Below are 13,619 nucleotides of genomic sequence, written 5' to 3' on the forward strand. Positions count from 1 at the left end.
TTCTATAGTCGATAATTTTTATATTGGTTACAGGTTGAATAATCTTTTGGATATACTGGGCTAAGTAAAATATAGCACTTAAGTGAATTTTACCTGTTTCTTTTTACTTTAAAAAAAAGTCATCGCTAGAATATTTTGAGCTACATATATAACTTAAATTATTTGCATTCGACAGCACTGGGAGAGACTATCAACTGTAGGGCAGAGGTGGGGTCTGTGTGCACGTGTGCGGTGGGAGGAGGGATAATGGCAACCTAGGAGGGAGTAATCCATTAGGCCCAAATCGTGAAAGTCTGAGTGGATTTCGCCTGGCGATCAACACAGGAAAGACAGGGGTAAGAGAATCGGCAAAGACCCAGAGATGCGGGCAGGCATGTTGTGTTTAGGAAACTCATTCTTACAGCATGATTTCTTTTTAAAGGCATTTCTTGAATGTTTACTTTGAGCCAGACATTGACAGCAGCCCTTTCACATCCATTCTCATGTTATCTCCACAACTACAGGATGAAGGAGAGATTAAAGGTTAAGCTATTTATTCTCGGAGTTGTTCTTCCTCTTTATCTGGAAAGCCTCTTTAAGACAGGGAGCCTGTCTTAAACGCCTTTCAGTTTTCCTTCACAGCACCCAGCACGGAGCTGGGCACGTGGTAGGCGCTAAGAAAGTTTATGTTGAACGATGGAAGGATATCCATTCTGGAGTCACAGAGCTCCACGAGCAAGACCCGAGTGCAAAAGCACCAGAGGGCGCCCACGAGCCCGTCCACCCATTGGTCCCCAGGGCGCCCGCAGGATCTCAGGCCTGGGTGCGGCCCTGCAGCCCTAAGCAGTTGCGCGCCCTGACGAGAAGAGCGGGCGAGGGGAGCCCTACGTCCTGCACCCGCCCCGCCTCCTCCCCAGAGCCCAGGCGCACCGAGCAGCCGGTTGCGGAACGACGACACGACATCCTGTTTTTGGGGCCCGCGGCTCCGCCGGCGCCTCTGCAGATCTTGTCTTTCCCCGGGTGCTGACGCCAGCTCCCCTTCCCCCAGTCTCCGCACCCTCCCCAGGGGTCTGGGGCCTTCCCACTGCTGAATCACCACCACTCCGCACTCCCCTGGGGCTCGGGGCAGGGGTGGGGACTGCCCCAGCAGGACCCACTCTAGCCAACCCCTAGCTTTGGCCAGCGCTCGATCCCCGGGCTTGATTGAGGCGCCCAACCTTGGGGCGCCTGTTCTCAGCATCTTCCCGCGGGGGTTGGTGGGGGCGAGATACCGGGAGGGGGACAAAAGCCTAGCGCCCAGGCTAGGGCCTCTACTGGGGTGGGGGTGGCAAGGAGAAGACGGGGCAGTCTGACCTTAGGAGGACTGACTTAAGGGCCTCCGAGGCAGAGGGCTGCTGGCGAGCCCAAGACCCGGCCAGGGGCAGGGAAGGCGCGGGCAGGGGGCTGGTGGGGGTGGAGACCCGGGCGGGGGCCCCAGGCCCCGCGCACTTCCTGGTCGGGCCGCGCCCCGCCCCCGCGCCCCGCCCCGGCCGGCCCGCCCCCCCCACTTCCTCCGGCCTCCCGGTCTCACTTCCTTCTTGAGACCCGAGCCGCTGCCGCCGCCCCCAGCTCCCCCGCGGCGGGGAGGGCACCAGGTGAGGCCCGGCGCGGGCCGGCGGACTGAGGGTCCGGGAGAGGGGATCCCGGCCGGCGGGGACTGCGAGCCGGCACCGGCCGGGGAAGTTTGCTTGCGGGAGGCCGCGGGCGGGAGCTTCTCGGCTCACTGCAAGTTGGGCGGGCGCGGCCGGGCGGGGCGCGGAGCCGGCCACTGCAAGCAGGCGGCGGTTCTGGGAGGGTGGGTTTCTGTACCGAGGGAGGATGGCGAGGCTCCTCCGGCTCGCGGAGCCGCGAGGGACCACTGAGGTGGGAGGGTCTCCCGCTCCGAGAGAAAAGTCTCTGAAGTGGAAGAGCTCAGAGCTGGGAGATGGGACTCGAGTGGGGTGACTTCAGAAGTTGGGGGGGTGGGTTCCGAAGTGTGTGAGGGAAGGGGGCCCTCTGGTCTGGAGAAGGCGCTTTCCCTCCACTCCGGCAGTTGTGACATTTGGGAGTTTGGAGGAAGGTGGTGTCTGAAGCCCTAGACTGCGGAGGAAGAGCTCCCTCCCTGGAAGATCGGTGCCAATCCAGACCCACATTCGCAGGCTGCAGTCCAAGGTCCTATACAAGGCGGGGGTGGGGGGGGAGGGGGGCGCGGGGGCAGGGAGCGGGGAGTCCCGCCAGCCCCAATTCTGCTCTCTGGATGCAGTTTTTCTGACGCCCAACCTCTCCATCCCTGGAATGAAGCAACAGGTATTTAGTTAGCAAACATCTCTACGCCTACCTGACCTGGGCCTGCCCTTGCTTTTGGGGGGGCAAAGTGAGGAAGGAGAAGACTTGGTCTTGTCCCGCGACTAGAGGTGAAATGACTCTCATTCAGAGGTACTGGTGGTCTCTGACAAGATGGCATCACTGAGAGCAGGACTGTTTTGAGGAGAGAGAATAGAGCTTCTGGGGAGGCAGCAGGGGCTCTGGCCTTGGGAAATGATTGGGAGCCCCCTGTTTCCCGCCCCCGCCCCCCATCGTTAGTCCCTGAATTCGGTACACTCTCATTTCTCTTATTCCATTCCTTCTTCAGACCCTATCCACAGACTGTCCATCACCCTCTTCTTGCATCCTCTGTAGTCTTTCACCTAAACACACATTCATGCCTAGGCCCCATTCTGTCACCTGACCTGCCCCTCTGTCCACCTATGTTCCTTCAGCCTCCGCCCTCCCTTCCCCTTACCAGCTTCTGGCTCCCAAACGCATATCGACTCTCTTGCTTCTAACACCTTCCCTCACTCCTCTCTATCTCTCTGTCTCCTTCCCTTTCAGCCATTTATCTCCAGCTTTGGGGTCCAGATCTTTGGTGAGTTTGAGAGCCTTTTCAAATCTCCCTACCTTAGAGAAACAGGCTACAGCCTCCCGGTGATAAAGATGATTAAAGGGCTGGAAAACCTTTCTCTCTGTTTATTTGCGAGGTGTTGTCCATGTATCTATATCTTTATCTCCTGGAGACAGAATAACTGCCCTCAGCCTCTAGAGTGCCCAGAATAGGGGAAAGCAGCCGAATGAAGGGAACCTGCAGTGGGTGAGGTTGTGGTTAGGCAGGAGGAAGCAGTCTGTAGCTCTCAGGGTAGAGCGACCCAGGAATAAGACTGGTAAGAGAGGTCATGGGAAATCAAAATCACCCAAACCCTTGGATGCTTAACCAAGAGGCTAGGTCTGGAGGCTGGGGGAGAGTCTGAAGGCCCTTGACTCCAGTGCTTACTGGTTCCAACACCACCTGTTAGGGAGAGTGGGACGAGGTCACCTAGGTGTGGTGGAAGGAAAGGGAGAGGGCAAAGGCAGGATTTTAGAGGGAAGACTCTATCACTGGTCTAACTTAGGTCTTAACTGTTTTAGTTCCAGTACAGGCAAAGAAGAGGGGTGTGAGGCAAAGGTGTCTGCTCCCTCTTCCCTGCTTCCTTACAGGACCTGCCCAGGCTGGGAACCCACGTGCCCTGGGCTACATCAGGGTCTTGTTGACCAGGGAGCCCTCTGCTGACCCCTCTGCCATCAGACATCATTAATATTCCCCCTCTCTCCCAGGAGCCTACCTCCCTCTGTTTTAGGAATTTCTCTAGATTTTTACTTCAGTCCAGCCTAGCTCTGTAAGTTCGCATCCTCATTCTATTTTTTTTTAAAGATTTTATTTATTTATTTGACAGACCGAGATTACAAGTAGGCAGAGAGGCAGAGAGAGAAGGAAGCAGGCTCCCTGCCAAGCAGAGAGCCCAATGTGGGGCTCGATCCCAAGACCCTGGGATCACGACCGGAGCCAAAGGCAGAGGCTTTAACCCACTGAGCCACCCAGGCGCCCCCGCATCCTCATTCTAAAGCTCCTTCCTCAAGTCTTGGGGAAGCATGCTGAGAGATCCTGCCTCTCCATCTCCTCAAGTCTACTGTATTCATTTCACTCTATTAGAAAAAAAAAGAAAAGAGAAGTGGAGGGGAACTTTTTTGGGATTCCCAAGCATAAAAAGATGTAAGTGCTAATCTGGTTCCTCATTCTGTCCTTTTCCCATGTCACAGTTGTCCTTTTCCCTTGAATTGTCCCTTCTTCCACCCACCTGTATCTCCTACTATCATTCTGAGAGGTATAGGTGGATTCCACTCCTGGAGGAAATCCCAGAAACCTGTAAAAAAATTTCAGCTCAGAGAAAGATGTGCATGCAAAGAATTTTTTCAGTGTCATGGCTCATTAAAAAACCATCCATGACTTCTGACTCCCCACCCACTAAACTAGTACTTATTTTAGGAAGAAATGACTGATGTGAGATTGTCACAGATCTTAGTTGGGAATCTAGGATATGGAGAGTTGTTCTGGCCAGATGTGTTAGGTCGGATAAGGTGGCTGATATGAGCTTTTAGGAGGTCATAGCAGGAAGATACGAGAAGGTATTGCTATAATGAGACAGTTGGGAAGATAATTAGAATGGGGGTAGCTGGGAAGAAGGTGATGGGCCTGGGCCCAGAATGAAGACCTCTTCCTCCCTATACAGTGTAGACCCATTAGTGGTGAGGCTAGTAGGGGTCTGTGAGGAGGGAAACCAGAGACAAAGCCTGGGCCACCTCCCTAGGACAGATTGGTTTTCCTGTCTAGTGTCTAGCTTCCTCTTTTGTCCTCATGTCATGGGTGGAGGACATCTCCCCATGAGCTAGAGCTTATAGAAGGAGCTCCTCAGTTGGGGCAGGCAAGGGTGGGTGTCTGTCTAGTAATGTCAGTTCTAGATCATGGGCAGCCTAGTATTGACCAGACATGAGAGCCAGGGAACTTGGAGGCAGAAAGGGTTCAGGCATTCAACCTGATCCCTTTGGACCATTTCCTGAAGGAATAAAACCATTGTTGGGTCATCTTAAATGAGGCCAGAAACATGGGCCCATTTCCAGGCAAGAGTAACAGTCCTCACCTTTTCCTTTGCGGAAGTGACATCAGGCTGAAGGTTAGGAGCCCCAGGTCCTTGTCCTGGATTTGCTTCCAAATCTGTATAACCTTGGTCAACTTTGTCTCTTGTCACTGAGTTCCAACATTAAGGAGTTGCCTGTTAATACCTCCAGGTGAGCATAGAGAATACTGAGAGCTCTAACGCTCCGTCCCCTAAGAATCTCCTCATAGTAGCACCCCCACTCTGGGCCCTCTGTCTCATGCCAGCCTTGATCTGACAGGCCTCCATAGTCTCTTAAGTATCTGTCCAGGGATGGGACCTGTGGCTCCTTTCCCACAAAGCACAAGGATTCTTACAGGTTGAATTAGGCAGACCATTGGGGATTATGCCAGGGGGCAGCAAGTTGGGGGAGTACCCTCTGCCCTGTTCCAGCCCTGCCTCACTGACAGTGGAAAATCGGTGCCGGAGTTTCCTCCCTGATGTGTTTTTCCCTTGTGGAAACCCCCTCAGACCTGGGGCGGGGCTGAAGGGATAGAGCGGCTCTGGGTTTCTCTGGTGGGTATTTTCAGGTGGGGGAGGCAGGATTGGGAGGATGGCATTTCTGTACAGCATCGTGTGAAATGAGCAAAGGCAAAGGAAGTGCCACTTCACAGGCCTTTCGTGGGGCCCCAGGACTGCTGAGGGGCTGTTAGGCGGGGAGGAGGAAGAGAGGAGGAAGCAAGTGTTGGAGCCTTCCTCTGTGCTGCTTGGTGGGGGAGGGGCAGCCTCCTTAGCTCCTCCAGCCTGAGCTGCCCTGGCCCTGGGCTCACCCTTTGTGGAGAACCCAAGGACCTGGGATGGTGAGAGAAGGAAGGGACTGGGACTTAGTGAATGGGTCCCAGCCCCCCAAAGCCTTCCCGGTTACACTTGTCTTGTTTCCTCCTCCTTCCAACCCCTACCAGGTAGAGTCAAAGTCACTCTCTTAGCCTCCTACCCTACTTGCTGGCCTGTAGGGTCCTCTGCAGGGGGTGAAGGGTGGAGGATAGCAAGAAGTGGAGAGTGTTTCGCATACATTCTTTTTTTTTTTTTAAGGCTGGGAACTAGGCTCTCTCTGATGGGGAGAAGGGGAAGAACAAGAGAGACTCAGCCCTTGGCCTGGTCCCAGCCCCACACTGACCTCATGTCTCCCCCAGCTTCTTCCTCCTAGCCCAGCTGCAGCCAGCTGCAGCCCCTCTGAGCCTTTTCATATCACCTCTCCACCTGTCCTTCAAGACAAACAGACTTCCAGAGTTTCTGAAGCCATTTCCAATGCTAACTCTGACCCTTACCTCATCTTTGACCAAGGGTCTTCTGGTGTTAACCAGTTCTTAGCCTTATCAGGATGACTTTTCCTACCCATCTTCTTCATCCCTCTGGGCTAGCTGTGCCTGCATCCCCCCTCTCACCCTTCCAGCAGAGTACAGGGCAATCTAGCCTGTGTGTTCATTACTCTAAACTGTACTCCACAGAGGAAGGAGGAAGTTGGTTACCCTTGTATCTCCTGGGTATGGAGGCTCTTCCGTGTTCCCAGAATCAAAGTCTGGATTGATGGGAGAGGAGATGTGTGTCTGTCTGCAGCTTTTGCTCAGCTCTCTGCTGGGCTTCTGGAAGTAACCAGGACAGACTTCCCTCCTCATGAGGCATCCAGTTCAGTGCAGTGAATAAATAGTTCAGACAGTGCTGGGGAAGATAGGGCAGGAGAGGGGGTTGCTTTGGTGTCCTGGAGAAGCCGGGGGACAGAACTGGACTCTGGAGGACTGGGAAGCTCTGAGGCTGGGGAAACAGAATTCTAGGAAGAGGAACTCCTATGTACGAAGACATGCAGGATGGATTGAGTTCATTCAGTTATTTACTGATAGCCACTGTGTGCTGTGCTCAGCCCAGGGAGATAGATTCAGCCAGGACCTTGCCCTCTAGATCCTCCCAATCTAGTGATGAGAGATAAGATTCAGATCAGCCTCCATGTGATGCAAGAGAGAATGTACATGTGAGAGAAAACGGGGACCAGGCCTGGGATTGAATAAGTCATTACGAATTTGGATGATTTACAAAAACTTTCCTGGAGGAAGTGACAAGAGTACCAGACTCTGGAGGACCAAGGTTAGAGGCCCGAACAGGACTAAGGACAGGTAGGAGGATGGAAATGGAGAAGAAATGCTGGATTCCCACAGGGACTGGAAATACTGCTGTTTTATGTGTTTTGTGGAGGCTGCATGTGGAGGATCAGGGTGGTGTGGCCCAAGCTCAGGAACAGAATGCCCACAGACAGACTGTAGTTAGAATGACTTTCGGGAAGCGCAATAGAAGGGGAGCTCCATGCCAGGGAGGCAGGTTAGAAGGCTGCAGTAAGTTCCCATTGCTCCCACACTCCCCCATTTCTTACAGTCCATTCCTCCCCTCCCCCCCTCCCAGTTGGGACACTTCCCCTGCTCTAACGGCCACCAAGATCTGGCAATCAGGCAATTTGCTGCTTCCTTTCCCTCCCCCATTCTGGGCCTGCCTGGGCCACACCCCAAGACCAGGTCCCACAGGGTGCAAGCTGGGCTCCGGAGACCACACCCAGACAGGATTAGCCCCCCATGAGCTGTGCTTCTTGCAGGAGCCACGTAAGGCTAGCAGTGGGAGGAGAGACTTTTGCCTATCTCAGTCAAAGCTTTTGGCTGTAGGGTTATTGTCCAATCCTGGGCATCTGAGGCATCTCTCCAGATCTCAGCAATGGGGGTTAGAAGCAAGCCGATCAGAAGGCAGTGGCCGCACACTGTGCTTAGCTTTTCTGTGGGGGCAGTCAAGAGAAGCTTAAGCTTCAGTATTGGGGGGGTGGCATCCACAAGCTAGGAAACTTGTGTATGGCTATTGGAGGAGAATTTCAGAGCCAAAGAAGGGTTAAAGGAGGTGGCCACGCGGTGGACTCATGGGACTGTCAGACTGAAGCTAGGCCTGGAGGCAGGAAGATGTGAGAGGGGTGAGGGGAGCAACATACAGAAGAACAAGAAGAAAGGTTCAGAAGCAAGAATGAGCCTGGCTTGTTTATAAGGGAAAGTGGAGATCCCTCTGGATCAGGGAGCTGGAAACTAATTTGCAAAGTACGTACTCTGGATACATACATTGCACTTAATCCTTCTAGCAACCTATTAAGGTTAAGGTTGGTGCTGTTACTGAGCTCATAAAAGGCAGAGCTAGGATTTAAATCCAGGTCTGTCTGATTCCAGAATCCCTACCAGATATGAAGAATTCTGAACGTCAAGCTGAGGAACCAGGCAGGATCTGAATTGAGTTCAGAATATAATGCCAGAATAAGTCATTGTAATTTGGCCGATACTAAACAGATTTGCAAACATTAACTTACATAAACAAAAATCCTTAAAAGAAAAAAAAAAAAAAGTCACCTAGTGAATAAGTCACAGATGATCCCAGACTCCACGTAGGCCAGGCCTCTCTGTTTGGCCTCTGCAGCACTGACTGTCCCTTCTTATGTGGCACAGATTGGACCTCACTTCCTAGCATGTGCTCTCCTTAAATGAGCTGTGGGAACTTATTTGACCCAGCTTAGGCCATAGCATTTCAGAGGAAAGAGTTGTCCTGGGAGAGAGGATAAAAGTCTGAGCTAGACTTGGGGAGAATTGGGCTGATGGCACCACTTAGACACTTGCATACTTAGTGCTTCCTGCCTTTTGGGATGAAAGGCATTGCTTTTGTAACTCTTGTATGCACAGCACCTCCCAGTTTACAAAGCACACTCATTCCTGTGCTCAGGGTTCCTCAGTGCTGCCCTTTGAGGCAGGGAGGGCAAGTGTTTTCGTTCCTGTTGTACAGATGAAGAAACTGAGGCTCCAGGGAGGAAAGTGACTGACTTGTCTAAGGTCTCTAAGACAGCTGGTAAGGGGTAACTTGGAGGTTGTGTGACACATTGAGGAAGACCGGGGCTTTGTATCACAAAACTGGGGTTTATGTCCTGGCTTCCAGGGTAACTAGCTATGTGATGTTGGGTTACTTTAACTTCCCTGAGTTTGTTTCCTGATCTGTAAATTAGGAATATTACCAGTAGGTAGTCATAAGGGTCAAATAACAACTTTGCGTGACCTAGGAAAGGTTGTACCTTGTGAGGGTTTCTGATCAAGGGGTGGAGTCAGCAGGTGAGCCCCAGAGGTCAGATTCAGGGATCTAGTGCTCCTGGCTCTATACCACACTGCTTCAGCTTTGTCCTGTTTCTGGACACTACCTCACTCATGTTCCATTTCCGGTGTCAGTCCCTGTTCCCTTGCCAGCCCGGAAGCGACCCTGTCCCTCCCAGCTTCATTGAAGGCTGATTGCTGGTTGATAACCCCTCCCTAGAGAGCTGCCTGGAGCCTGCTCTACTTCCAGTCTCTTGGGCCTTGTGACTGCCGGCCAGAGTTCCCTCCTTGCCTTCCTGCCTGGGCCAGCCCAGTGTGGGGCTTGTAGGGGAAGAGTTCCCGTGGCACTCCCATACCCACTCCCTTGCTCTGTGTGAAACTGAAGATTTACAAGCCCAGGAATCCTCTCAAAGATGCCACTGTCTCCCAGATAACCCTGTGGACACAAGTAATGGCCCTTTTCCCCCAAAAAACTGCTCCTTTCCCCAGGGAAGGAGTCACAGAACCCTGAGAATGAATGTGCCCCAACTTGCCCCAGTGTGCCCAAGCCTTGTGCATTTCCTGACTCAGCCCTCCCACCCCCACCTGGGGGCCTTTTCTGCCCCCATCATCCTATCCCCTACTCCCAGGGCTCTTGATGTCTCATTTCCTCTATCTAGTACCCTTGTTACAGGCATTTTTCTCCCCATTTCATGGACTGGTAAACTGAGGCCCAGAGACAATATGTACCTCATGCTTGGTTACAGTGAATCAGCAACAGAGCAGAGCTGGGGCTAAGACTTAGGTTAGGTCTCTTGTATTCCAGTCTGAGGTTCTCTCCACTGCCCCAGGGTACCCTTATTTCCTTCCCAGACCTGCTCCCAACGTTGTCTGTCCAAGATGGAAATATTTTTAATGCCCAGAGAGGCAACCTTACAGGGTGAAACCATTTCCCTCCACTCTGGTCCCAGGGGAAGTAGAGACCTGGGAGGGAGCTGGGGCCATCCCTGGGTCCTGTGCAGATCCCTGCCCCCAGAATTTTTGTTTCTATTTCCAGTGGGGGAATCCTTCCTCCTCCCTCCATTTGATTTTTAAGGCTTCTGAACCAGTGATTGAGAGGTCCAGCTGGAGGGTATGGGGTTCTCAGACCAGAGTATAGCTTGTATACAGTAGAATGGGGGAAATGGGAGAGCGGTGTTGGTGCTTGGTGAAAAGAGGGACACTTTGAGATCCTTTGTGTCTAAAACAGGGCTGTTTCCTCCCAGGGAGTAGGGATCTGGTTGTGGGAGAGAGTTGGGGAAAGGAAGTCACATACTGGCCAGAAAAAGTCCCCCGTGGCTGAGAGGAAGTAGCCAATGAGAGGAGGAATCTTGCCACACCAGTATAAATAATCACAGGGTTTCCGGAAACTCTGCTCTGTTCCAGAACTCAGAAGAGCAGTTCCTCACTCCAAAGCACTGTGAACTGTAGAAGGGATCAGGGCGATGGCATGGAGCTGGGACTTCTCTTGTACTTCCCCCACTAATAATGACAGCAACCTATTTATTTGGCACTTCCTATGTGCCACACCTCATGCCGAACACTTTCTTCATGTTTGTTCATTTCATACTCTTGGCAATTCTAACACAATAGGCAAGATGATTCCCATTTTACAGATGAGAAACTTGAGACTCGGGAAACTTAAATATATTGCCCAAGATCAAACATGACTGGTTGGTGGAATTATGATTACAATCCCTGGCCAGTCTGACTTAAACATGGATTGTCAGTGATAGTGTTTTAATGGCACTGTGTTCTCTATCCAAGAGTCTGGAAGGCCCTGAAATTTTTCAGAGACACATGCTATGATCTAAGGAAAAGGACGGAACATGAAGGGGCAAATCAAACATTTGTTTTCCTCTCCTGCCCATCCCTCTTGGCTGGGCTTGGAGGATCTACCCTACCCTACCAAGGGCTTTGAGAGAAGAGGCTGATGTCTGGGAGCCACAGCCTTTGCCTCATTAATCATTACATACCAGATTCCAGACCAAATCCCAGCCCTGGCTCAACCCCCAGTATTCTCCTGCACCAAGTTGCCAGATAGGGTTTACTGTGCTTGCGAGAGTTACGAGGTCAGCTCTCCCGCTTTCTCCCCATCCCTCAAGCACCCTGGATTGAGATAGGGCAGCTGTCTAGAGAATTTTTCTCCTTACTTAGCAGATTTCTCACTGTGCCTTTTGGTTTGCACTCAGTAGCCAAGATGTCAGATTTGGAGTTAAAACATCAGTGTGCTGGGCAGGGTGGGCCCTGAGTTGGTAGAAGCTCTACCCATGGCTACATCTCAGAGTGACCTGGGACAGCGGCTATGAGCCAGAAGCCCTCTCCAGTCTACTTAGTGGGAGGGGTCCCTATCTGGTAGAGGATCTGGTAGACCCCCTACTTACATACCTCACTTTTTATGTCTTACTGCCTGGAGGGGGGAAAAAAGTAGCTAATACTTAACCAAATACTTATTATGACCCAACGTACTGTTCTAAATGCCTTTGATGTGCCCGTTTACATAAGCCTTACAACAACCCAGTGAGGTAGGGTAGCATTTTGTCCTCATTTTACAGGTAAGAATACAGAGGCATGCAGAGGTTAAGTCTTTGGTCCAGGGTCACACGGGCAGCAGATAGAAAAACCAGGATTAGATCTTATTCAGTCTGGTACCAGAACTTACTTGCTTTACATAATACATTACACATTATACTGCCATCGTCCTTACACCTGAGCATTGTGGCTTGGTCTCCAGGCCTCGCTCTCATTCTCTCTCTCTCATTCTGTCTCAGAGATCTGTCTTCACGGGATTGCAGAACGGTGTCAGGTTGAGAGAACAGGGGCTGGTTTCCCTCCACGTGTTCCCTTCTTTCTCCCCAGTGGCTAGAGGCCTCCCTAACCACGTGTGTCCTGTGATCTGCCTGTAGGTCACTGCATCCGGAGGGGCCCGGAAAGGGAAGGAGGCCTTGCCTCCATTGTAGCAGCCGCGTCCACGATGCAGAGCATCAAGTGTGTGGTGGTGGGCGATGGGGCTGTGGGCAAGACGTGCCTGCTCATCTGCTACACAACTAACGCCTTCCCCAAGGAGTACATCCCCACGGTGTTCGACAACTACAGCGCCCAGAGCGCGGTGGACGGGCGCACAGTGAACCTGAACCTGTGGGACACAGCGGGCCAGGAGGAGTACGACCGGCTGCGCACGCTCTCCTACCCTCAGACCAACGTCTTTGTCATCTGTTTCTCCATTGCCAGTCCGCCCTCCTATGAGAACGTGCGGCACAAGTGGCACCCAGAGGTGTGCCACCACTGCCCTGATGTGCCCATCCTGCTGGTGGGCACCAAGAAGGACCTGAGAGCGCAGCCTGACACCCTCCGGCGCCTTAAGGAGCAGGGCCAGGCACCCATCACACCGCAGCAGGGCCAGGCCCTGGCCAAGCAGATCCATGCTGTGCGCTACCTCGAGTGCTCGGCCTTACAGCAGGACGGCGTGAAGGAAGTGTTTGCTGAGGCCGTCCGGGCAGTGCTCAACCCCACACCCATCAAGCGTGGGCGGTCCTGTGTCCTCTTGTGACCCTGGCACTCGGCTTGGAGGCTGCCCCTGCCCCCCCACCAGTTGTGCCTTGGCGCCTTGTCTGCCCCCAGCTGTGCCTTAAGGACTAATTCTGGCACCCCTTGCCAGGGGGGGGTCCCTGAATGCCCTTTTCTCTGAATGCCTGTTTCTCCTAAATGAGACCCATAGGGAAGGGGGCTCTGGGCCCTGCCCCACTCTGCTTGGGAACACCAGGTATTTCTGAGAGCTCACCCAGGCCAAGGCCGGACCCCTCTCCAAGAAGCCAACCCGAGTGCCCCTCCCCCATCTCCTCTACTGACCAGTTGATCCAGCTTTCCACACAGATGTTGCTGCCTATTGTGGTGCCTTCTCTCAGGTTAGGAGCCCTCAGCTGTCCCTAACCTCTCCCTCGCTGCTCTTTGAATTGCTCCCCCCTCAAAATGCTCTCTCCCTTCCCCAAAGAAGGGGCCACAGAATCCTGAGAAGATGAATGTGCCCTGACCTACCCCCCTGTGCCCAGGCCTTATGCATCTGCTGACTGACTCAGCCCCCACTTCCCCAGGCTCCTGGGGGGCCTTTCCTACCCCCATCAGCATCAATAAAACCTCCTGTCTCCAGTGGCCCTGGCTCCTCCCTGTGTGCTAGGCAGTGGGGGTTGGGCAGGGGATGGGCATGGGCTAGGGCTCCCCAGAGACTGGGAGCCTTTTGTTTCCTATAAAAGGGGACAGGAGACAATAGGCTTCATTGTGGTCCCCCACCCCCCAATTTCCCTAACAAAGCTCTGGGCTCCCTTGGAGGGGCCAGTCAGGGGCCCAGCCACAGACTCTAGTGGAATGGGATGCAAAACCTAAAGAAAAAACTCTTATCTAAGGCTCAGAAAGGGAGACGCTGAGAGCCACCAGCCTGCAGGCAGGTGCTCAGAGTCCTGCATTTGTTTGAGAGCTGTTCCCTTACACCCCCAAGGGGACAGGGTTTTTTTGG

At 53.0% G+C, this 13,619-nt stretch overlaps 1 protein-coding gene across 3 annotated transcripts; it reads left to right on the forward strand.

Annotated features, from left to right (window-relative positions):
• Positions 1-1,544: 1,544 nt before the first annotated feature.
• LOC111159459 (ras homolog family member G) lies at positions 1,545-13,258 on the forward strand. 3 transcript variants are annotated; one of them, XM_022521962.1, is made up of 2 exons: positions 1,545-1,613; positions 12,016-13,258. In XM_022521962.1, exon 2 carries the CDS (start codon positions 12,084-12,086, stop codon positions 12,657-12,659), a length of 576 nt encoding a protein of 191 aa, XP_022377670.1. In that variant the 5' UTR covers positions 1,545-1,613; positions 12,016-12,083; the 3' UTR covers positions 12,660-13,258. The 3 variants fall into 3 exon arrangements, with proteins under 3 accessions (XP_022377670.1, XP_022377672.1, XP_022377671.1); XM_022521964.1 differs by lacking the exon at positions 1,545-1,613 and adding an exon at positions 1,781-2,169; XM_022521963.1 differs by lacking the exon at positions 1,545-1,613 and adding an exon at positions 2,256-2,304.
• The last annotated feature ends 361 nt before the right edge of the window (positions 13,259-13,619 follow it).

This window comes from Enhydra lutris, unplaced genomic scaffold, assembly GCF_002288905.1.
Source record: "Enhydra lutris kenyoni isolate GAN:26980312 unplaced genomic scaffold, ASM228890v2 scaffoldscaffold68, whole genome shotgun sequence".
NCBI lineage: Eukaryota > Metazoa > Chordata > Mammalia > Carnivora > Mustelidae > Enhydra > Enhydra lutris.